This window comes from Sphaeramia orbicularis, chromosome 9, assembly GCF_902148855.1.
Source record: "Sphaeramia orbicularis chromosome 9, fSphaOr1.1, whole genome shotgun sequence".
Lineage (NCBI taxonomy): Eukaryota > Metazoa > Chordata > Actinopteri > Kurtiformes > Apogonidae > Sphaeramia > Sphaeramia orbicularis.
This window is the reverse complement of record NC_043965.1, coordinates 51,576,370-51,602,175: the sequence shown is the minus strand read 5'-3', so window position 1 is coordinate 51,602,175 and position 25,806 is coordinate 51,576,370. Positions and strand designations below refer to the sequence as shown.

At 41.3% G+C, this 25,806-nt stretch overlaps 1 protein-coding gene across 1 annotated transcript in view; it reads right to left on the bottom strand.

Annotated features, from left to right (window-relative positions):
- Positions 1 to 11,794, bottom strand: part of LOC115426249 (folylpolyglutamate synthase, mitochondrial-like) — a 33,125-nt gene extending 21,331 nt beyond the window's left edge. The window contains exons 1-4 of the mRNA XM_030144252.1: positions 11,724 to 11,794; positions 10,900 to 11,008; positions 8,957 to 9,012; positions 8,804 to 8,866 (exon numbers count right to left, since the gene is read on the bottom strand). Coding sequence (XP_030000112.1) covers positions 8,804 to 8,866; positions 8,957 to 9,012; positions 10,900 to 11,008; positions 11,724 to 11,794 — 299 coding nt within the window. The remainder of the gene's footprint in view (positions 1 to 8,803; positions 8,867 to 8,956; positions 9,013 to 10,899; positions 11,009 to 11,723) is intronic.
- Positions 11,795 to 25,806: the final 14,012 nt, after the last annotated feature.

Sequence of the window (25,806 nt, the reverse complement as noted above, 5' to 3'; positions counted from 1 at the left end):
ACCCTGTGTAAAAGTCTGTGGTTCAGGTCGATGTCAATACAAAACAAAATGAGGGCCATTATATTTCTTCCTAATCTGTGTGTTTCACCAAGTTTAGTCAAGTCATCAAGTAATGTGAATGTGATGAAGTCATACAGTAATGATGTAAAGCCCTTTAAACAAATTTGTAAGGTAACTATGAATGGATTCTTTCGAGTTTTGATTTCAATACAAAATCAAATTACGTAAAACATTTTGGTTTAAATATCTGATCTTGAAGAAAAAAAAGTGGACTATCCAGTGCCAGACTCGAGGACTAAATGTTCACTTGTTCCCTAATATATCCACCCATTAAGAGGTCCCACTGGAATGAAATAATAAACATTAATACCACTTCTCCTTGTAATAGGCTGAGTACAGAGGCAGAACCCAAAAGCAAGACCACAAATACCGAATAAGATTTAGTGTTTTTATTAAACACTTTTACAGAAGAAAAAACTCTACACAGAGAATATTTGTCTTCTGAGAGGCCTCCGGTTCCGGGGGTAAACGTCTGGGCTGCGGGTGGGATAGACAGACGGCCGACTCGGCCGAGTCGGGAAAACCCCCACGGAATCCCCACTAGGGACAGACAGAGGGTGGTCAATAGACAAGCCAGGTCATACACGGGAAAACAATCAATCGAGCAACGGTACATAGGGGACGAGCAAACTCACGGTAGTAATCCAGGCGGAGGTCGAAGCACAGGTTAACGTTGGAGGCTGAGGTAATAAAGGGAGCAGGCAGAGACGAAGTCGGGTACGAACCAGGTCGGGAACAGGCAGGCAGGAAGAGGTCAGGCTGAATCGAAGGTCGAGGGACGAAAACAGGTCAAACACGGCAGACGAACAAACAGGATCCAAGAAACGCTGGTAAGTGAATACAACGAGTTGCAGAGCACAAACTGGCAAAGGAACAGGGGAAGACACAGGGTTTAAATCCACAAGAGAGCGGGAAGACAATGAGACACAGGTGGAGATGATCAGGGAGGAGCAAGGTAATCAGGTGAAAGGTGAACACAAAAGGAAGTAAAGACAACAGACAAGACACATGAGGGAAACTTAACAAAATAAAACAGGAAATGACAAACAAAACAGAAAAGACAGACAAAGTCCAGAAGCCGACATGACAGTACCCCCCCCCTCTAGGGGACGGCACCGGACGGCCCAGGAACCTCCGGGTGGCGCTGATGGAACTCCCGAATCAGGTCCGGGTCCAAAATGTAGGAGGCGGGCACCCAGGAACGTTCTTCAGGGCCGTATCCTTCCCAGTCCACCAGGTATTGGAACCCTCTCCCTCGCCGGCGAGCCGCCATGAGCCGGCGCACAGTGTAGGCTGGATCCCCATCGATGATCCGGGGTGGAGGCGGTGGCTGGGTGGGAGGGACCAGTGGACTCTCCTTGGCGGGTTTGACTTGACTGACGTGGAAAGATGGGTGGATTCTCATAGTCCTGGGTAATCTGAGTCGCACAGAAACAGGATTAATAACCTTAGATATAGGGAACGGGCCCACGAACCTGGGTGCCAGTTTCCGGCTCTCCACCCTCAAAGGGAGATGACGGGTAGATAGCCACACCCGCTGGTCCTGCTGGTAGACCGGAGCCGGGGTCCTATTACGATCGGCTGCTGCCTTATAGACTCCCGACGCCTTTAACAGAGCCTGTCTGGCACGAATCCAGGTCCTCTTGCATCGCCGTATCAGAGCCAGGGCCGACGGGACGCTGACGTCCTTCTCCAGAGCCGGGAACAAAGGGGGTTGATAACCAAAAACTACGTGAAACGGAGACAGACCAGAGGAGACACAGGGTAACGAATTGTGGGCGTATTCCACCCAGATCAGCTGGCGGCTCCAGGACGAGGGGTTGTGAGAGGCCAACACTCTAAGGCCGGTCTCCAACACCTGATTGAGCCGCTCAGTCTGACCATTAGATTGAGGGTGGTAGCCCGAGGACAAACTGACAGAAGCCCCAATGAGGGAACAAAAAGCACGCCAAAAACGTGCCACAAACTGAGGGCCCCTATCAGACACAATATCCTTAGGGAACCCATGCAAACGACAAACGTGACACAGGACCGCCTCTGCGGTCTCCTTAGCAGAGGGGAGCTTAGGTAACGGGACAAAATGTGCCATCTTAGAAAAACAGTCCACAATAGTAAGGACAGTGGTATTACCTTCAGACGGGGGTAGGCCGGTTACAAAATCCAATGAGATATCCGACCAAGGTCTCCTAGGGACTGAAAGAGGAAGTAACTGACCAACCGGGGGCTTATTGGAAGACTTGCATGCGGCACAGACGGGACAGGATGCGATGTATTCCGTCACTAACTTCTCCATGGCCGGCCACCAGAAGCGTTGTTTAATGACGAACATGGTCCGCTGGACTCCCGGGTGACAGGACAGCTTAGAAGAATGAGCCCAGTGAATGACCTGTGGGCGGAGGTTAGGGGGAACAAACAGACGGTCTGGCGGGACGCCAGCCGGGATGACACAGTCCTTTAAAGCATCACACACAGCCTTTTCAATCTCCCAGTGCACCGCCCCCACCACACAGGACTTAGGCAAAATAGCTTCAGGTTCAGTACTCACTTCATCAGGAGTAAATAGTCTGGACAGAGCATCAGGCTTCACATTCTTTGAGCCGGGCCGGTAGGAAAGAGAGAAATTAAAACGGGTGAAAAATAACGCCCACCTGGCCTGACGAGAGTTGAGACGTTTGGCGGTCCGCAGGTACTCCAGGTTCTTGTGGTCAGTCCATATCAGAAAAGGCACCTCCGTTCCCTCCAGCCAGTGTCGCCATTCCTCCAGCGCGACTTTAATGGCTAACAGCTCTCTGTTGCCGATGTCATAGTTGCTCTCCGCTTTAGTTACTCTTCTGGACAGGAAAGCACAAGGGTGGAGCCTGTTATCTTTAGGTGACCGCTGCGAGATGACCGCTCCAACCCCCAGGTTAGAGGCATCCACTTCCACGACGAACTGGAGGGCTGGATCCGGGACCGACAGGACAGGGGCCGAAGTGAAGATGTCCTTTAACCTCTTGAAGGCGGTTTCGGCTTCAGAACCCCATCTAAACACAGACTTAGGAGAGGTTAGGGCATGCAGGGGGGCAGCCACACTGCTGAACCCCCTAATAAACTTCCTGTAAAAGTTGGCAAAACCAAGGAATCTTTGCACATCCTTCCGACAGCTAGGGGTTGGCCAATCCCTCACAGCACTGACCTTGTCCGGGTCCATCTGTACACTTCCCTCCGCAATGATGAACCCCAGAAAAGACACAGACGGGCGGTGGAACTCACATTTCTCTGCTTTCACAAATAACTGATTTTGTAAGAGTCTCTGGAGTACCTGACGGACGTGTTGGACATGTGACGTCTCATCCGGGGAAAAGATCAGTATGTCATCTAAATAGACAAACACGAAGACATTGAGCATGTCACGTAGTACATCGTTCACTAATGCTTGGAAGACAGCTGGGGCATTTGTGAGACCAAACGGCATTACTAAGTACTCGTAATGGCCACTGGGGGTGTTAAACGCTGTCTTCCACTCATCACCTTCTCTGATCCTGACCAGATGATAGGCATTGCGGAGGTCTAACTTAGTAAACACCTTGGCGCCATGTAAAAGTTCAAAAGCCGATGACATGAGTGGTAATGGGTATCTATTTCGGACAGTTATATCGTTTAGACCACGGAAGTCTATACAGGGGCGGAGACTCTTATCCTTCTTGTCAACAAAGAAAAACCCTGCTCCAGCAGGGGACGAAGAGGGTCTAATTAAACCAGCCGCCAATGACTCATCGATGTATTTCTTCATGGCGGTGGTTTCCGGGCCAGACAGGGAATACAATCGTCCCTTTGGGGGATTGGTACCAGGGCGCAGGTCTATGGCACAATCATAAGGTCTGTGAGGAGGCAAAGAAGTAGCACGAGCCTTATTAAACACTTCCTTGAGATCATGATAACACTCAGGTACCTTATTAAGAGCAGGAAAGTCAGTCTCAGGTTCCTTCACGGTCTCCACTGAAGCCACCACTGGCTGGACAGGAACGGACGAGGAATCCTGGGTACGGGTCTCTACCCTGTGGGTGTCACAGCCCTCACCCCAGGACTGAATCTCTCCTGTCTTCCAATTGACCCGCGGGTTGTGTATGGTAAGCCACGGGTGACCCAGAATAAGGGGTTGGGAGTCTGAGTGATAGATATGAAAACATACTTCTTCTGAATGGCCATCATTGAAACTGAGAGAGACTGGTTGAGTACGCAGCACCACACGACAGATGATGTGATCGTCTATGGCCCGTGCCTCCAGGGGACGCTGTACTGGCACCAGAGTCAGTCTAAGCCGCTTAGCCAGTCTCTCATCCATAAGGTTAGCGTCCGAGCCGGAATCTATCAGGACGGGGTGCTGTAGAGAAACAGAATCAGAGGACAAACAGACCAATGGCTGCACCCGAGGAGAGTTTAGCATACACACAGTCCGGCTCAAAAGAGAGCCCTCACCTGCCGGAGTTTTGGGCCTCAGCGGACAGCTGGCGACCCGATGTCCCTCTTGACCACAGTATAGACAAAGTCCGGTAGTCAAACGACGGCGATGCTCTTCTGCGGACAGACGTGTGCGGCCTAATTGCATCGGCTCCTCCCTCGAGGCTTGGCCAGATTCCGGTACTGGTAGAGGAGGATCTACACCCTTCTTGTCACGACCAGCAGGATGGACCCCAGACGGTTCCGACTGCCAGATGCCCCATTGGTCCGAGACCAGAATAGCAGCAGAGATAACGTCATCCAAGGTATGTAGCTCCCAACGGAGCGCCATCTCACGTCCAATGGTGCGGTTCAGTCCTGACTGAAAAGTAGTAATTAATCCGGCCTCATTCCAACCCGACTCTACTGCCAGAGAACGAAACTCACTCACATATTGTCTGATCGGGCGGTCTCCCTGCCTCAGCCTCAAGAGCCTCAGTGCTGCTTGCTGACCGCGAACAGGATGATCATATATTCTTTTAAGTTCCGTCAGCAGACTAGACGCCGACCGAGTTAGAGGGGAATTCTGTTCCATAAGGGAATTGAAAAAACTTAAAGGAGGTCCTTCTAACAGACTTGCTATATAAGCGATCTTAGCAGACTCACAAGAAAAACGTCTGGGTTGGGAATCAAAAATTAGACGTATCTGGGTACAAAAACTACGACATGTGTCCGGATTACCAGAATATTTAGAGGGGGGAGGGATGTTAGGCTCCTCCGAGGCCCTCACAGGAGGATCAGAAGGTTCAGGTTCGCTCGGTGGACTCTGGGCGGACGCCTGATTACCGGTGAGCTGGGAAATCTGGGAGGACAGCTGAGACATTTGATCCATAAGGGACTGCAGGAGCTGCTCATGTCCCCCCATGCGTTGCCCCAGTAGGCGGATTGCTTCCCGGATCTGGTCTAGGTCTGCTGGGTTCATGGTATTGGCCAGTTTGTACTGTAATAGGCTGAGTACAGAGGCAGAACCCAAAAGCAAGACCACAAATGCCGAATAAGATTTAGTGTTTTTATTAAACACTTTTACAGAAGAAAAAACTCTACACAGAGAATATTTGTCTTCTGAGAGGCCTCCGGTTCCGGGGGTAAACGTCTGGGCTGCGGGTGGGATAGACAGACGGCCGACTTGGCCGAGTCGGGAAAACCCCCACGGAATCCCCACTAGGGACAGACAGAGGGTGGTCAATAGACAAGCCAGGTCATACACGGGAAAACAATCAATCGAGCAACGGTACATAGGGGACGAGCAAACTCACGGTAGTAATCCAGGCGGAGGTCGAAGCACAGGTTAACGTTGGAGGCTGAGGTAATAAAGGGAGCAGGCAGAGACGAAGTCGGGTACGAACCAGGTCGGGAACAGGCAGGCAGGAAGAGGTCAGGCTGAATCGAAGGTCGAGGGACGAAAACAGGTCAAACACGGCAGACGAACAAACAGGATCCAAGAAACGCTGGTAAGTGAATACAACGAGTTGCAGAGCACAAACTGGCAAAGGAACAGGGGAAGACACAGGGTTTAAATCCACAAGAGAGCGGGAAGACAATGAGACACAGGTGGAGATGATCAGGGAGGAGCAAGGTAATCAGGTGAAAGGTGAACACAAAAGGAAGTAAAGACAACAGACAAGACACATGAGGGAAACTTAACAAAATAAAACAGGAAATGACAAACAAAACAGAAAAGACAGACAAAGTCCAGAAGCCGACATGACACTCCTGCCAGTCGTCACAGTGTTATTTCTGATTGTTGTACAGTTGTGTTTGATAACAGTAATGTTAAAGTCAAGAAATGATACTGTATGTTTTATATTAAGACTTATTTATCATATTAAGACATATTATATGTAGGTTATTGTATTATATTACAAGTTAACATAAAACACATACTGTTTTTAATAGTCACCTGAGGAAACACAGCAAATCTCTCATTTCCTTTAGAAAAAAAAAGGCAAATTACAGACTTTGATAGTGACAAGTACCAATCAAACAGGTGCCAGACCAAATCTAGGAGGTTGTGGATCCTGTCGAGGCAGGTTCCAGCCCGGATGAATCTCCGAATCCAACACATTGTCTATTTCTAACCAGACTCTGCTGGATCATCTCCAGCTGTGGTAAATGCACCAGTGTCACAGCACAGAGAGAAGTAATGACTTTAGGCAAATGAGCAGAAAACAAATGTCTATTAAAGGTATCATGCACAAAATCATGTGTAAAATAAACAAATGTGGTATGGGCTGAAATTTATGTCACTAAAACCACCTGCCCTTGAAGTAAAATGAGCAGAAAAGTTCCATAAAATGCCCAGACATGAAGTATCCTCGCTGCCTCTTTAATAACCACCTTCATCTCATCTCCACCCTCAGCTTTCAGGGCATAGATCAGATCACTCTGCCTGTTGATTCAATGATAAGCTGAGGCATAATATTCTTTAAAATTGCACTTATTTTTCGGGAGAAATTTAAGGTTTTTCCAGTTTATTCAAATTTTTTATGAAAAGATAGTTTGTAAATGTACTGGGAGCTAGAGCCTTCAGCTATCAAGCTCCTCTATTGTGGAACCACCTTCCTGCCTCGGCCCGGGAGGCAGACACCCTCTCTATGTTTAAGAGTAGGAAGAAAACTTTCCTTTTTGATGAATCTTATTGTTAGGGTGGCTCAGGTTGTTCTTAGTTCTGCTGCTATAGGCTTAGACTGCTTATCTCCGGCCTTCATTGTCATCACTCATTTATCCAGTTGTATTTGTGGTTTCTATTATTTGTACTAACAGTTACAATAGTAGTATATCCACTGATAAAACTTGTATTTGTAGTAGTAATATTAAAGGTGGGGTGCAAGATCTTAGAAAAATGGTTCAAGCAAGCTACATTTTGAAAATATTCAATTCGAAAGTCCAAACCCCTTTCTTCAGACATCCCTTCGAAGCCACACCTCCAGAGTACTGGCACATGCAATGCTTGTTCCCAAGGATTCACGAGCGCTGCACAGCAACAATTCTCCGGCTGAGGCTCCGGCTCCGTCCCCGGCTCCTGCTCCGGCTCCAACCCCGGCCCGGGCCTGGCCCCGGCCCTGACCCCGGCTCCGGTTCCGGCTCTGGCTCCAGCTCCGTATGGCCCCGGCTTGGGATCTGACGCCAACTACAGCCACAGCCCCAACTCCAGCTCCGATCCCGGCTGACTGATTTTTTTTTTTATTTTTGTGTTAGAGCATTTAATTAATTAGTTGTAATCGGGGTGTGAAGGGGATTTCAAGCAATGTAGTTAAAAATGCTTTAGGAAAACATCTCGGACCCCACCTTTAACAGTTATGGACATTTGTTCTAGTTGTTGGTAATTATTCTAGCACCAACTAATCTACTTTTTAACAGTTCAAGTTCAGTTTGCTGTGCATCCATGTGTCTCCCCCTACTCCCCCCCCCCCCCCCTCTCTCTTTTTCTCTTCCTTTAACCCTCTCTCTTTAACCCCAACTGGTCAAGGCAGACGACCATCCTCCAGAAGTTATCATCTGCTCCAGGTTTCTGCCTGTTAAAAAGAAGTTTTTCCCTCCTCTGTCACCGAAGTGTTTGCTCCTGGAGGATTCTGCTGGGTTTCTGTAAATTGGTTTGAGAGTCTGGTTTCGACCGGCTCTATATGTAAAGTGTCATGAGAGAACTTTTGCATGATTTGGCACCATACAAATAAAATTTGATTGATTAATTGATTAAACATTATCATAATTTCAATGGACTTTTTTGCACTTAAACATAGAGAAATGTTCGAGCTGCAATTATTTATGGGTAATTATGGTATTATTTTACTGGTCCAGCCCACTTGAGCTCACATTAGGCAGTACGTGGCCCATGATCTAAAACGAGTTTGACACCCTTGCATTAAGGGAACGTAATAACAAGTACATTCAAATTCAAAACTTCAAGATATGCATAAATGATAGACATATGACTACAACTCCCATGGTGCTTTGCCACACTAACCCAATCCAGTGAGAGGAGAATCTTGCATTGAAGGCAAATTAAGTCTGTATTCATTTGTCAAGTATGTAAGTCCTCAAGGTTTACAGCCCAAACCTCACACTTTTCTATGTCAAACATCTCAAAATCTTTACATTTAATCAATGTGAAGGTTTTTTTTTTATTACTTTTTATTGTCTCACATTATTATTATGTATAGGTTTATGCATCATTATTTCAATTAACAAATGTCTGAAATTATTAAATACCTCAATATTAATGAATGATATACAGTAAAATATTACAGTAATTACTTTGGAATACCTGTAAAATCCGGTCCGAAATCCAGAATTCCTGAGTATTCTTTCAGCGAAAGCACGTTGATCCCTTGAAGAAAAATAAAAGATTACTTTAATACTTTTAGAGATCTTTAATGTTAAATTTGTTATATATTGTATTTTGGGTTTTATGTCTCACACCTTTCCTTTGGTCCCAGTAACATGGATTATATTGAATTTGTCCAGTTCACCAACCTATAGACATTAAAATATGTGTAAGCGCAGCAGGATTTTTGTTGTATATTGATAAAGTTAGGATTAGGCTAAAGTACACTGTAAAGCAATTCTATCTGTGTATTTACATGTTTATTACTCTGATCTAGTGCATCAGAAAAACAGTGTATACTTGACCAGTGTTTTGTTGCAGATTCAATCATTTTTTCCATAAAAGTCCTATGATTGTGTTATAAAATATAATGCAGATATTGATGTATTACGGATCATGGCTGTGGCATCATCACAAACCAGCAGGATGAGCATCCTGTCTACATGTTTAATAATAATGATAATGATTAATAAAATGATTACCTTTTGCTTTAATATTTAATATCGTATTAATATTTTAGTCACATTCATAACATCTATATTATAAAAGCCAAGTGGCCTCTGAGTGTGTGCGTGTATGTGTGTCTGGGGATTCGCACAAAATCCGTAGAGAGCTGACTGCTGCAGTTTGTCATACTCATGTATTTTTGGTCAAGAAACAGACAAGTGAAACTGGCAAGTTGATAGGACCAATATTTTGGGAGCAATTTCGGAATTCAGTAGCCTTACAATCATGTTGCTATACCCAGAACACTTTGGCGGTGACTGCTGGACAAATGCTGTACAGCATGCACAAATAGCATACAAACTGCCACATCTGGAGCCTGTGGATCCCCACAGGTCAACATACTAGCGTAATGTATAAAATGTCCTAATGAAAATGTAAAAATAATGTTTAACAAATTCATTAGTAATTGCATTGCTAAACTAACAGACAAAAATTCAAAGATATTCATTTTATTATCACAAATAACTAACAAAGTTGTCACACATAAGTCTCAGGAACTGAAGAATGTCAGGCATTTACAACTGAAAAAAAAATTGTGTTGCCTGATATTTTTGTCCATAAATTAAGTGAGTAATCAGTCAAAATTTGCAGGAATACTGAAATGTGACTGGTCGTGTAGGAAAACTATGTTTACTGCTCGAAGTAGCACAAAACATATAAAATAAATTATAAATATAAGTACCTCAAATCTGTACTTATACACTCAGACATGTATACATAAAGGTACTTATTTTATACCACTGTTTGCAACACAATAGGTTATCATCTGTTCCCAAAACAGTGGTGCTCAGATAATGAATGACAATAGATTAAAACACAGTAAACCTGAAATATCCTCATATCACCCTAAAATGTAACAAAACATGAGCCATTTAAATAACATACTGAGTACAGTCATGTAATATTTAACACAGGAGACACATTTCCATTGTGTTTATAATGTAACCGGTTTGCCTCTTTATGTTCAGTTTTGCATGCAAATGTATTAAGTATTTTGACAATGTTCACAAAACCACAACATGGAATCAGCCAACACTTAAATGAGCTGTATGTAAGAATATGTTCCAAGTAAGGAATCATAAAATGGCCCTGAATGTTGGTCTCACTGGGCCCGGGCCATGGTCTCACCGTCCACTGAGGGCCACCGTTTGAAGAGACCATAAATATAAATAAATAAATAAATAATAAAAAATAAATATTTATCCCAGTGTAGGACTTGTCGTTTGCCATGACAGCTCCTTGTAGTAGATGCTCATGCTGGATCTGGCAAGCCCTAGTCTGGGGGGAGGGGATACCACATTCTACAGTATTTTGAATGTGATTACCGTACCACTTTTGGCCACAAACCTCCATATGACTCCTTTAATATATAAATTACAGTTAATGTCAGATTATAAACCACAATGACCGCAGAGAGAGACAGTGTGTTTGTGTCTATCTTTAACATAATTCCTCTTCTGATTTGACAGATACAGTAACTACTACAAACACTTGATGATGATTAAGGTGTTGTGATGTTTAGTACGTACAGTGATGCCAGTGCGATGGAGAAACCTGGTCATAACCTGATGCTGCAGACCTGGACTGTCCTGACATCCATGCAGTCGATCCGGGACTACAGCTTTGTTTTGTAGACTGCTGAAGACACATAGGGCTCCCTGAAATCATACAGTCCAATTTAGTTCAATTCAATTCTGTCATACAAACTAATATTAAAATGTTTAATTTTTTGAGCTTTGTGTTTTTTGATACTCACATGAAATGTTTTGCTCCTATTAATGACAGCAGTTTGACCCAGAACCCTAGTAGGAAAGTCTTATCAGCCAATAAACAACTATATAGAACTCAAATGTGCAATTACATGAAGGTAAAGTAAATATAAAGAACATTTGGCTGTAGTTATGGCTAGTAAAATCCTCTGTTGCTGGCATTGTGACATGCTGAGTATTAGAGATAATCAGACCGGTGTGATCAGGTTCCTGCCCCTCGACCACAAGGTGCTTGTTTGCACGAGATGTCCAGTTTACAGCCCCATAACAACACTGTGCAGACAGTCGGCATACCCACATTTATCTTATTTTCAATGGTTTCAGTGTTTTTTTATAAACATGTATTACAACAAAAGCACCTTCAAAATTAAAAAGTATACACTGGATTTCCAGTCATAAGTATCATGTACGTGTTTTTAGCTCACCAGCCAATAATACTGAACGGAGTCATTTAATATTTTAAATGTAGCTTCCTTGGGACAATTTCTAAAGACGTTCACAGTTTTGAGAAATTTAGATTTTTTTCCATTAATGCATACTCAAAGTGCATACCGTGGATTCATTATTCAATCTCACATTCTCACTCTGGTGGTGGTAAACAAGGCTTGTTGCCACAGCTGCCCTGGGGCAGGCTGACGTGGCTGCCAATACGCATCAACTGTTCACCACTAAACATTCACACACCAGTGTGAGTAGCAGCACAGGAGCCAAGGTGGGTGAAGTGTCTTGCCCAAGGACACAACTGTTAGGACTGGAAGTACGATGTCTGGACCCAAAAGCACGACCAGCAGACAGAAATACAATTAAGTTGTGTTTATTAAACACAGACAGGGAATACAGTTCACACAAAAAGGTTTTGGGTGATTCCTCAGCGTATTGTCTCCGTGGATTCGTCACGACGTCCGAATCCAAAGGAGGACACCCACGGCCCGGGTCGGGAGCACACGAGGGGAACCCGACTAGGAAAAGACAGAGGAGCGTCAGGGAACAGACCAGGTCATACACGGGGAGTCTAGCAGACAGGCAACAATACATAGGGGAAAAGGCAGAATCACATACCATAATCCGGGCAAAAAGGTCAAACACAGGAGAGGCTGGAGATGCTGAAGTACAGACAGGGGGTCAGGCAAAACTCAGGAGTCGAGGAACAATCCGGGTCAGAAACAGACAGGCAGGCAACAAACAGGATCCGAAGAAAACACTGGTAAGTAGACACACCAAAAAGGAGGAATACGAACTGGCACAGGACAGGGGAAAACACAGGGCTTATATACACAGGAGGGAGGGAAGACAATGAGACACAGGTGGAACAAATCGGGGCGGGGACAGGTAATCAACACAGGTGACACAATCAGGGAAGGGAAGCAAAGACACCAGACATGACACAAGAGGAGAACTTAACAAAATAAAACAGGAAATGACAGACAACATAAAAGACAGACAAATCCAGACACAGTCTGGGAGCTGACATGACAACAACGACATGACTAGGACAGAGCAGGATTTCAACCACCAACTTTTTGGTTATTGGATGACCCACTTTACCCCATGAGCCATTGAAAAATACATTTTCCTTTTTCAAGTTTAAGTGTTTTGTGATGAAGAGACATCCCAGGTGTTTTATGTGCAACTGTTTGGTCGTGTCTGGTATATTATAATAATCCTAAATACATGGAAAATTTTGTCACAACATGCATTGTGAGAATGGGAATTCCATGCAGTGACCAAGCAAAAGCGGTTTCTCACAGATTCGGCAGAAAACGAGCCAGATTGCTACAATATAAAAGCCTACATTCCACCAGGGTTGTTTGAAAGAATGAGTATAGTCGGTGGATGGAGGTAAAGGACACATCTGGGTTCAGCATTCACGAAGAGACAGAGAAACTGCTGCTGCATGGAATTCCTATTCCTACAATCCACTTTGTGACAAAATTTCCGAAAAGGCCCAAGTGACATTTTGTTTTATTATGTAAACAAGCGGACTGTGTTTCTGATGGAGTCATTTTCGAAGTTGTTCACCACGAAGGAAGTGATTCAGATACATAAGCACTGAAAGACTGATAGATTAGTGATAATTGGGGTTTTACAAATTAAAAAAAAAAAAAAAATTGTGGTGAAAGTAGTACACTGCTTTAAGTGTAAAATGGTCAAATGCACTTGAATTCTTTGGGATTAGAGAAAGAAAAAAAATTCAGTGACAGCACAAAGCCCACAATAATAATATCTTTTCAAGTTGTTAATGACCACATATATTAAATGAATCTCCAGCACTTGTATAATAGTTTACTAAAGCACTGATAAAGATGGTGTACACCAGATGTGAACTGAAATATGCACAGTAAATGTACTTCTGTAGATACCAGTAATCGAGTCTTGAAGGTCTAATAATGAACAACTAAAAGTGAGTTACTTTAAACCTAATGTTCATACGGTAGCATGACTGTTTAGTGATGGATGACATGGAGCTGTGGGAGAGGCTGAACATCCACAAGGTATGTGGATGTAGATGCAGCAGCACCACCTAAACAAGACAAGCAGCAAGTAAATTATATTGTGTATGTTGTAAATAGCAGGGTGTTTTTACTGGAGTCTGAGAATGCGTTTGATATTTTAAGTGCTTAGGCTGACAGCTGATCCCCTTAACTGGTAAAAGCTGCAAAACAGGCAACAAGTCCAGCCACGCATCACCTCCTGTTTGGATCAATGCATTCTGTCAGTCCGATGTGACTCCAGCTCTGAGGTCACAGCGCCTTGCTTCAGGGACACGTCAAAAAGATAATGTCAGAAAATGATTACAACTCTTAGATTTCAGCTGGAAAAATACTGATTTCTCCTTCATGTAGTTGTACAACTAGTTTCCAAGCAGCGTGTGTAAGAATGCAGACTTGAAAAAAGGAAGCAGAGTCTTTTGTCCCTAAAAGCAATAATAATAGTGTAAATTTTTCCACATTAAATGTCATAAAACTCAAGGTGATTAAATGCACTGTTTTTTATTTTCAGAAAATAAAGATATATATATATATATATATATATATATATATATATATATATATTTTTTTTTTTTTTTTTTTTAGTTTTTTTTTTTTAGTTTTTTTTTTTTTTAGTTTGTTCCTGAAAATCACAATGTAACTGAGCGTCATCTAGTGTTCTTGTGAGTTTTGCCAAAAAGACAAAAAAATTGTAAATTAAAACCTTTCGATGCCAAATAAAAACCTGGGTACAGTCAGTTTTGTTGAATTGGCACTTGGACAAAAAAAGACATGTAATTGTTTTAATTGCATCTCCAAGTATGTGATTAAAAACATTAAAAATATTTAATGAGTGCAGCTTCCTGTCTTAATTGTGTAGGCCTTGTTATTTTGTCTGCTAGCAGCTGTCGCCTTCATTTGGGCCTCTGGCTGGTACAAAGTGGCCATAATGAGCATAATCACCGCATGCTAACTTTGCAATAAAAATATAGACTACTCATCAACTGTTAGGGAGCTTTTTATATACGTTTAATTAATTTGACATGTTTCTCTACCACTTGATAAACTAGAAGCACTCGAAGAGTGCAGAGCTCCGCCAAGGCAGATCAGTGCCCCGGATTTGGATGAAAATTTCAGAAAATGTTGATACTGGCACAAGGAACAAATGATTAAATTTTGGTGGTGATTGGGGGTGGGGGGGGGTACTGATCTACCTTGGCGGAGGTCTGTGCTGTCTTTTCCAAAAAAGCACTCGTAGAGTGCAGACCTCCGCCAAGGCAGAGCAGTGGCCCCCCCACCCCCGATCACCACCAAAATTTAATCATTTGTTCCTTGTGCCAGTATCAACATCTCCTGAAATTTTCATCCAAATCCGTCTATAAGTTTTTGAGTTATCTGGCACACAAACAGACAGACAAACAGACAAACCAACACCGACAAAAACATAACTTCCTTGGCGGAGGTAACAAAAACAAATGGTTCATAGGTTAAAAATACTTTTAGCTGTGGCCATTCAGCCTGTTTTTCAGACATTTAGATGCTTCAGTCACATCTTAATTGTTTCATTTCTCATCCACTTCACTGGTGTCCAGACGCAATATTACAAATTTTTTGTCACTGTCTAAATACTTATGGACCTGACTGTAATTGCATCTTTAATGTGACTTTATGAACGGCTTGTCTGGCTACTAAGCTCTAATCACAGAGAAATCTCAGGTCTATCAAAAGGAAGTAAGGCTGCAAGGCTGCTTAACCCTTGTTTTGGCTTCTTTGTGGACTTGTTGTGTAGTGCATTGTTCTGTGCCCTTTGTGTAACAGCGCATACTTTTCATACATTTCTGCAGAAACACACAGCCAGTCATGCATTATTCCGCCACTGACATGGTTTTAAAGGCTTGTAAAGTGGCAGAAATCCTATGCAAACTATTTATATGTGCAGAAAAAAGACTGAAACCTGAGTATACAAGTTCCAGTGTTGCACATAATGCCTTTTACAGTTTTTACATGCATCTGTTTATGCTGTTATAGGGCTGTAATGGAGTTTGATGCTGAAATGGCTGCATTTCTTCTGCACGGGTGAGTTTGATTACGAAGCTTATAAAGGTATAAAGTTATTATGTGACGCTATTATCTCAGCAATGGGTCTGGGGATTTATGTGTCCACTAGAGGGAGTAGTGAGCCACTCTGTTGGTCTCTCACTGTGAGAAAAACTAACACCATGGGGCCTTTGGCCACCTATGTCTTACATTGCTGGCACTAACTTTCACCTGAACTGAACTGTCGGCAGTCTCAGAACTTGTGAACGTCCCCATGCACATAAATACATTGTATACCTTACCTGTCTCTCTCTGTACATATCAGTGTCACTCTCTCTCTGTGTGTCAGTTCACCTTGACTTAGTGTGGCCGGGCTTGGTTTGGCACTGAGATTTATCACAGATTTCCCACTAGCTTGGCATTACATCCCATTTCGCTGTTTTCGATCATCAGAAACAGCTACAGTATAGGTTTGTTAATTCTCAAGTTAGCTTCCTTGACAAAGATACTGATGAATGTATGGAGTTTTCCCCAAGCACCAAAGGTAGCTCCTCATGAGCTAGTGTTAATGCTAGGTTCTGTGGGTGTTAGGATAGATAAAACCAAAGAACTTGCCTATGGGGGCAATAAAGTGAGTTAACCTTAACCTCGGAAACGTAGAATAGTATCTGTTAGCATTTGTTCACACGCAGTGAAAAATGCCAAAGAAGTCTTTCCAATTCAAGGCAGGTGGAGCTGATGCCTCTGATGGTGCATTAAAATGTGACTCCCTGAGACGCCCAGACCCTGCATCAGTATGTGATGAACTGGGAGTAAAACGACATACACAACCTGCTGCACTTTATGAGCATTAACGGGCTTTAAATCTTAACACAGGCGAAGAACTAGAACTTTCATTCGACCTAGGAATAAATAAATAAGGATCAGAATAAAAAGAAAGTTGAAAATTGTAGACAGTGGGAGCAGTGTTGCACAATGCAGCTCTCAAAGGTATCATTATCTTACAGAGTAACAATTCCCTGTGCCCCCAAGGCTTCTACCTGGGCATAAATCCACCTTACTGTCACTTTAAGGCCCTCTGTTTCATCTTAAATCCTTCATCATCTTTAAGTATATTATAATAAAGGGTTTTGTGTCGTACACAGAGTGTAAGAATCTTTACATAGAATGAGACATTAAAAATAATGACCTGAAACGTGTCAGAACAAACCAGTCTGTGTATGCAACATGCAAATCAGACCAGGCCTCTCGTATATACACATTCCTCTGTCAGCGAGGGTCTGTCAATCTCCTCCAACATCTCTGTTATACAACCACAACACGTTTTACAGGTGAGCAATGTAGCTGGTCATGACCAAATACATACCTCGTCTATATATTTTAATGACCTGAAGACAATTTTAATTATTATGAGTCAAGGGGAAAGTTTTGTGTGACTCTCAATAAGTCAATAAGGCAGACTCTAGTTTATTTGCACATTATATAGACTCAAATGAAAAAAACAAAAACAAAATGTGAACTAGAAAAGCACTTGGAGAGCGCAGACCTCCACCAGACCCCCCCCCATCACTACCAAAAATTTAATCATTTGTTCCTTGCGCCAGTATTAACATTTCCTGAAATTTTCATCCAAATCCGTCCATAACTTTTTGAGTTATCTTGCAAACAAACAGACAGACAGACAGACAAACCAACACCGGCAAAAACATAACCCCCTTGGAGGAGGTAACAAACCAAACGCTGTCATGTGATTCTATGGGACAAACATGGGTAAATCTCAAAATAAACGACACACAACCATTGTGTCACTACTGTACTGTTGTGTCCGTTATGCTTTTGAGTAGTGGCACTGACCACTGAAACTTACTTTGAAAACTTAAATTTTGAGGGGAAATGTTCATGTTAGCTTGGGTAGGCAACTTACGTGAGTGGTACTAACTTTACAAGTTACAATTTACCATTTTGGAGTTTTACTATTATAGGACTGTGGTACAAGCAGAAAACAGTGGTTAGCTGTGAACACTGTGTGCCTGCCAGGCTCTGCTCTCCTGATAACACACACAATTAGGCATTAACCAGCGGATAGCATAGCGGCTAACTTAGCATGCTAGCATTAGCATGGATGCTAAACTCATTAAAAACTCAACATTAGCAAACTCAAAACTCAATAGAATTCTTATAGGAGGAGTCGGAGCTTACAAACACCAAGTTATAGAAGTTTCTCTTTTAACTCATAACAACTTCAATAAACTTTTATCGGCAGAGCTCCACTCTACAGCAACTCTCCTTGCAATTAGCACATTACCTTAGCTGACAGACTTGACCAAATATCACCAGGTTCAACAAAACATCTAAAAAAACCCCGCTGATCATAAAATTTGTTCTAACATTACCTTATCCTAAAAACTCCATAATTTGTAGTTATAGTGGTTAAATTTCAACAGCTGGACAAGTCAAGCTAGCAAATTATAGGGTTACAGCTGAAAATCCAACATAAGGGTAGTTTAAGATATAAATTTATACAAACACTAACACATACCAAAGAAAACAGAATTTACAACATTAATGTCTGCTAATACAGGAAATACGCTCGATAATTTGAAAGATGATGATATCTTATTAACTTAGTGCTGGAGTTGCTAAATCAGCTATAATAGAAATGAATGTGTTCTGACGCTGTTACACTCAATGTAGGAACTGCTGGCCCCTCCATAACCTGGAAGTAGATACATATTTCATCCACCATTTTTTAAACCAGGAGTCTACAGAAGTGTCGCAACTCTGTTTATATCGAAGACTCTGGTGCTTGTTAAAAAATTACAATAATTTCCTCGGCATGACCTGCCCTACTCTGCTTCTGATTGGCTCATCCGTCCTCACGCCTAAAGTTAACCTAATCTAATTAGTGAAGGCAGTGAGTACTAGCTGGTTAGAGGTAGAGTGGGACGGGTCATGGCTTCACCATCCTAGAGGAAAAAGTGAGCAATCTGGCTACCGAATGGTGCAAATCAGGGGGATTTAGAAGTAGGTATACGGAATGCTGACTGAAAAATCAGTAGGTATATGGTATATAGGCTACCGCTGTTTACCCTGGACTACACCACTGTGTCTGTAACTATTTTGCCATTTTTATTGATACACTTTTAATTTTGTCACACAATATCAGATTTTTGGATATTGAAACCATCTGGACATGAGTAAAATCAGATTAAAATCAACTTAAGCTCTTCTCCTAGAAAAGTTATTAAAAAAGCAACTACATACACAATTAAGGTACATTATATCATTTTATTAATTAAAAGGTCAGTAAATAAAAAGCCGCCTTGACCAGTATTGATGTCTGAGGGAAAATTTAAAATTCTCAGTATGAAGCGTGTAAATAATGATCATACCCAGTCACAAAAATGTTAAGACACATTTGTCCTGACGATGGTAATAGAAACTTCATGAAATTAAGTGTAGTGGATCAAAACATTCACACATTCAAAAAAATTCGCAAAACCTGTCTGTTTTGATGTTGTGTTTTAATTTCACTCTAATAACGTGAAGTCTCTATTAACGGAACACCAACCAAGTCATTATCATCAGGTATTCTTTTGCTTATCAGAAAATCTAATACAGCAGAGATACAGGAGATTATAATAACAGCAACACTAACAAGATAACCAGACAGATCTTAACATGACTAATCATTAGGTGAGTAATTATGATCATCTACTGTAAAATGAACATGTTGGTGGATGATGATACAAAACACTCGGCTCATATGAGTAACATAAAACAAAAATACTTTGAAGCCGACTTTCTAAACTGGATAATGACCCAAAAGTAAATTGTGGGTCATGACACATGCTAAATTTGTTTTTGTTTTTTTTTAATTACAAAAAACACCCTCTAAATGCTAAGATACATATTGACAGACTTTCACTTTGACAGATATGAATGAAAGATGTGCAGGTGATTTATTGACAGGTATGAGGCTACGTAGAAAACCAAATATTATAGAGTTAAATATGGATTGAATTATTGCTATTTAATATTTATGCAACCTAATGATATAAAAGGTCAACAGGTCTATAATAATAATAATAATAATAATAATAATAATAATAATAATAATAATAATAATAATAATAATATGCTTGTCAGCCTTTATTTGTAGAAAAAAATCCAACCTTGATTTGACCATAAAATTGAGTTGCTTTACTGCTTAACTCCACTTTGCAAAGCAGTATTATTTTTTTTTTTTTGTCACGGCAATTTATGCACTTTTCTCTTTTTTATAATTCTAGGAATGATTTTTTTTTTCTTTTATTGCTACTGTGAAGCACATAGATGCCTCACTGTCTAAATATCATATTACTTCTTTACTTACCCCACAACTACTGATGTTTTGACTATTTAGAGTGCACAGTAAAACTTTTGGGAGCAGAATCCATCACAGACATTTCTGGATTTGTGGTAGCAGCTTTAGGGTTGTAGCAGCAGTGTTTTATGGTGAACTAATGAGACCCATGTGCTTTTGAAGTCTTCTGTTTTTCTTTAAATTGGGTTTTAACTAATTAAAACCAGTCGGACGGAAGGAAGAAATCAGTACATTACTCAGAAAACAGAAGTATTCACTTTCAGTTGTGATTTCTGACACTGAAGACAGGGGCGATTCTAGGATCAGAGGTTCAGGGGTGCTAAGCACCCAGAGTGCTGGCTGGCCAGGCAAGAGAAATTTCACTGTTTTGTACATTTTAACGTAATTTTGACCATCGTTCCCACATTTGTGAAAGAAAAGCATAACATTTTTTTGGGTATGAGAAACTCTGTGACTAAACCATCAAATTTGCTAAAAGTTATTTAAATGCTGAGCCACAGTAAAAGAGGAATGGATTGGAATCATAAAAGAAATATACCCTAACCCTAATTTCTGGTGGAAGGCAGTCCTCCCTTTTGATACAGCAGCTCCTCAACACATACATCTACAAGAGAATGGGTTTAACTCCAGAGGAATATTAGTCTCAGAGCTAACACTGTCTGCACAAGACAATATATTCACTTTACTGGTTCTGTCAGTGGAACATTTAAAAATCTGTTGTATAAATGTACATAAACCAATATATATGTGGGATAACACTTTGTCACATACCGTCAAAACATCAGCAAATCAGCACTTTTGTCATTTGTTTTCCAGTGAATCTGATTAAAATACGTAACATTTAGCACAATTAGTCTTTGAGGCAGATAATTTCTAAAAAATTGTAGACCGGTGTGTATGTTAAGTGTCTCTCTGCTCCCCTCTCTCTCTTTGTGCTTTAACCAAAAGGCAAATAACCAAACAATGTGTTTTACATCTAATAAGAGATATAAACTGGTACAATTATTCAACTTTTAACATCACTATGATAGAATATTTGGTTGCTGTAGAAAATGAGGTTACACAAGTTGATCTTACACTCTTACCTGAATCTGGCTCTTTTTTTTTTTTTTTTTAGAAAAAAAAAACAACCAAAAAATCAAAAACAAAAAACAATCGTATGTTCCTGTCTGCACACACACACACACACACACACACACACACACACACACACACACACACACACACACACACACACACACACACACACACACACCTACACACACACACACACACACACACACACACACACACACTAGGAGTTAGATAAAAGTCAGATAAAAACAGTTGCACCTTATCTTTAATCTGAACACATGCTTCTCAGTCCAGTTCAAACAGAGGACAGAGGCTGACTGAACTACATGGAACATTTCCTAGCTAGAAAAAAACATCAGCGAACTCCCACCTAACCACATAAACAGTGATCTATGTTTCAATGCAGCAAAAATAGGGACTGCCAATGATAATGGTATTAAGTGATAGAAGTAAACAAATGTCCTGGTTTAAACCAGGTACTTCCACCACTACTGTATCCCAAATCCAGAAGGCACTGCTCTGTACAAGGTGGAGCCCAGAGTCCCAGTCAGGGAAAGGAAGGAGGGATGGAGTGGATCAAACCATTTTCGAGACAAGATGGGTGTGTGTGTGTGTGGGGTGCTGTATTTTTGTTGCTAAAATATTACGTTTCAATCATGTACTGTATATGGTTTTGACATTTTTCTAGCATGGTAAGAATGGACTTAAAGTAAACAAGAAAAAAGAAAAATTTCAGCAACCTTAAAATATTTTAGGGGTGCTGGGAATCAATTTAGGGGTGCTTCAGTACCCCCAAAAATGGGCTAAAAATGGTCATGCTGCAAATCAATTATGCACCACAAAAGTTTATTTAATTGTATTTTTTACACTTATGGCAAAATGAGCCTTACTCAGAAGCCTCTTTGTTGGTAAAAGACAGCACTGTTCATCCATTTCAATGCAGTTTTTGCTAATCAGACAATTTAAAACACTGATGAACAAAACCAAGAACAGTCACAGCTGGTTCTTTGTGTGATTTATGAGAATTATATAAGAAAAGTATAATTTATTGAACAAGTAACATGTTATGGAAGAAGACAAAACTGACAGCGTGGTCAGGTCACACATAAAACTGCTCGGACCCTACTGCATAAATTCCATGAATTGTTCATGGTTTTATAAGGATGACAACCTTTTGATCTGCATCAATCAGAATCAGAATCTCTTTATGGTCATTGTACAACTACAACAAAATTGAGGTAGAGCTCTCCACCTTAGTGCAAGAAATTAGAAGGCACAACAAAAGACAGTAGAAGGCACACTTATTTACATCAGAAAAAATAAAAGATACAGGTACTTCAAACCAAAAGTTAAAGAAGATAATCTCTTAGAGAAAAATTTAATCTTCATTGAAAGGAAAGAAAAAACATAGATGCCTATCATACATTTCCAGAGAAGATGCCAATCATACGTTTCCAGAGTATGAAACATTAACATCCAGTTCTCAAGAAAAGTATCACCTGTGCCAAGTTTTGCACTACTGTGTAGTTCCATTGTTTACTACCAGTTTAGTCAGATTCTTTTATGGCAACCATGGACTCATGACACCTCATTCATTGTTATGTTTTGTATTATTGTTCCCATTTATTGTTTATTGTGAACCTTCTAAATGTTTTATTTTCCGTGTATTTTTAAAAAGGTTCACATATATTTGGGATAAGTTGGACCAAAAAAGAAGAAAAAATAAACTTGCCTCTGAAGTTGCTGTAAATGTATAACCAATTTTGATGGTGTTATTTTATAATATCAGTGCATAACAATGTGTAAAGCAGTTTTGCAGTGTCATGCAGCATGCACAGCCTGAACAATATGAGGGAGCTGTTGCCTAAAGTGTTGGAGAAGCAGTTTTTGACTGGTTGGCCCATTTCATTGTCAGTTGGCTGATGTTCCCTCCAGCAGGGCACTTAACCTACCATTTGCTCCCCAGGTTCCTGACGATCAGGAGCTAATATCTAGGGCAGGGGTCGGCAATCTTTAACACTCAAAGAGCCATTTCGACCCGGTTTCCATGGAAAAGACAACACTGGGAACCGCAAACACCTTTTGACATCTGAAATGAAGATGTTAGCCTATATATACCGTAAATTCGGGACTATAAGCCGCTGCTTTTTTCCCACACTTTAAACACTGCGGCTTATACTCCGACGCGACTTATACAACGATTTTACTGGTACCACGGCTTGGTGCCACCGCGGCGCACCTCGCAGCGCCCCTCGGTGGTGCCGCGGCGCCGTTGCACCGCCGTACCATGGCTCTGTGCCAGGTGCCGTGGCACCGCGGTGGTGCCTTGGCTCGAGGTGCCGGTGGTGCCGCGGCACCGGTGGCACCCAGTTGTGGCACCGCGGTGCCATGGCACCTGACACCGAGCAGTGGCCCCGCGGTGCCACGGCACCTGGCACTGAGCCATAGTACTGCAGTGCCACGGCACCTAGCGTTGGCCCCGAGGTGCCGCGGCACCTTGGTCGTGCCATGGCACCTGGCATCATTAAATGTTCTATTTTCTTCAGATATTTTTCTTTTCTTAGATCTCTCCATACTTGGCCTACCTGGGGTTGAAAGTCTCGATAAATGTACGGCGTTTTGGCAAGCTGTCGGAGAGTGCGACACATATTTTGAGCGACGAAAAATAATAATTATATACATATATATATATATATATATATATATATATATATATATATATATATATATATACACACACAAACACACACACATATATATATATATATATATATATATATATATATATATATATATATATATATATATTGTAGCCGCATGACGGTGGAGTGAGTGAACAGAGTCGAAAACAGAATTATAAATTATATTATCTTCCTCTCTGTGTCAAACCAAATTCCTGAACAACCATGCTGATTGGTTGGTTAGCAGGTCAGTGCACGGACATCCTCTGCAAATGACATTTACGAAGACAGATGATCTTAAGGAATGAGCCTAATGGACTTTAGACAATGAAACTTAGGCTCATTTTCGTTCTGTTCTTCATCAAGAGCCATTTCCCTTGTCGTGGTAATTGAGAGCACCCTGGAACTTGTGCTTACACTTTGCTGACTTTGTCCTCTAAACATCTGTGTTTTATTATGTTGCTTATCCAGAGGTGAAGATGAACCCAGAGACGAACAAAGGACTGAATGACAAAATCCCTATATGTGCCATGTTAATAATGTATTACATTATGTGTTAATGTTGATTATCTCAGCACGTTAACTCTTTTATGCACGTAATACTTAAGCCATTTGCCTGACCTGTGGTTTCATATATGTGTGTCCTGATCATGTTCACGGTGAATTATGTGAAAGTAAGAGTATTACTGCTTATAGCATGTCTGAATAATCATGCTATTATTTTACTGATGCTTAAGTGAGGTTACAGGTGATGTATAAAGTTTGAGTGATCTTATTTAAGGATCTTATTTAAGGATGTAAAGTTTTCTTACAAGTCTGCACAACGTCCTCTCCCCCTCTGTCTTCCTAAGAGGGAAGAGAAATGTGATACTTTGAGATATGTAAATGACATACAAAGGATGTTGAATTCCCGCCGAAACAGACAAAGAAGGCAACGCCCCAAGGCATCGATGACTCATCAATATGCACGAGGAAGGGGTGCCGAGTTGGTTTTCAGACAAAACTATAAAAGTAAATGAAACCAACTTTTCCCATCTCCCGGGCTCTCACCTACGAGCAGAGAGCTTTCTCCAAAGAGTCTTGTCCATCTTCTAGGCTCTCACAGAGCAGAGCTGAGCTTTTTCCACCCTCGCTGCTCTCAACTTCAGCAAAGAGCTGTTACTATCTTCTAAGCTCCCCAAGAGCTGTTCCATCTTCACTGTTCTCCACTTCTCCTGGCGAGCTTTCCAGAACCAGCCGCCAGAGCCAGCTGTGAACCTCCTCCAGTGAGCAGAACTTCAGACCTCCAGACCTTCAGGCCTCCAGTGCAAGCATGTCGCTTCACAGCCTGTTCCTGCTTCGAACTACGTCAGAAGACCTCATCCATCCGCCGTCAAAGCCTCTCCAGCCTGCATCCTTCAGAAGGCCTCTAACTTGTAAGAAAACTTGCTCCTGATTTATCTGAGTTGGTGTTATTCCAATTTAAGTAGGTTTACCTCAATGTAACCTCACTAACGTTAGAATATCTTGAATGTAGCTATCTGCCAACTTAATCTACGTATTCTCCTGTCCATAATCTCCTGCTCCTTTTATCGTATTTGTCTCTTGTCTCTATGTTATTTGTGTGTCTTAGTTAGTTAATAAATTATTTATATGTGTATAAATCCATTGCCTCAGTTGTGCTTTGTGTACTATTTTTCACACTTGGGTTCACTGTGCAGTCCACGAACTATCAGCTTTGCAAGATTTCCAAATTATTGTTTTGGGTTGATTTAAGTTTAAGCTTAGTTATAAATCTATAATTAAATTGATCAATAAATCAACACTCAATTAATAAATAATTTGGTATCCTATTCTTGCTACTATATATATATATATATATATATATATATATATATATATATATATATATATATATATAATTTTATTTTAATATTTCGAGATCACAATAATCTTACCATTTACAACTACAATTAAACAAACAAACAAACACAAATAAAATACTTTGTTCAGATATTGTGCAGTTTTGGTGTCGCAGGGCATTCCGCGCATGCCGGCTGCC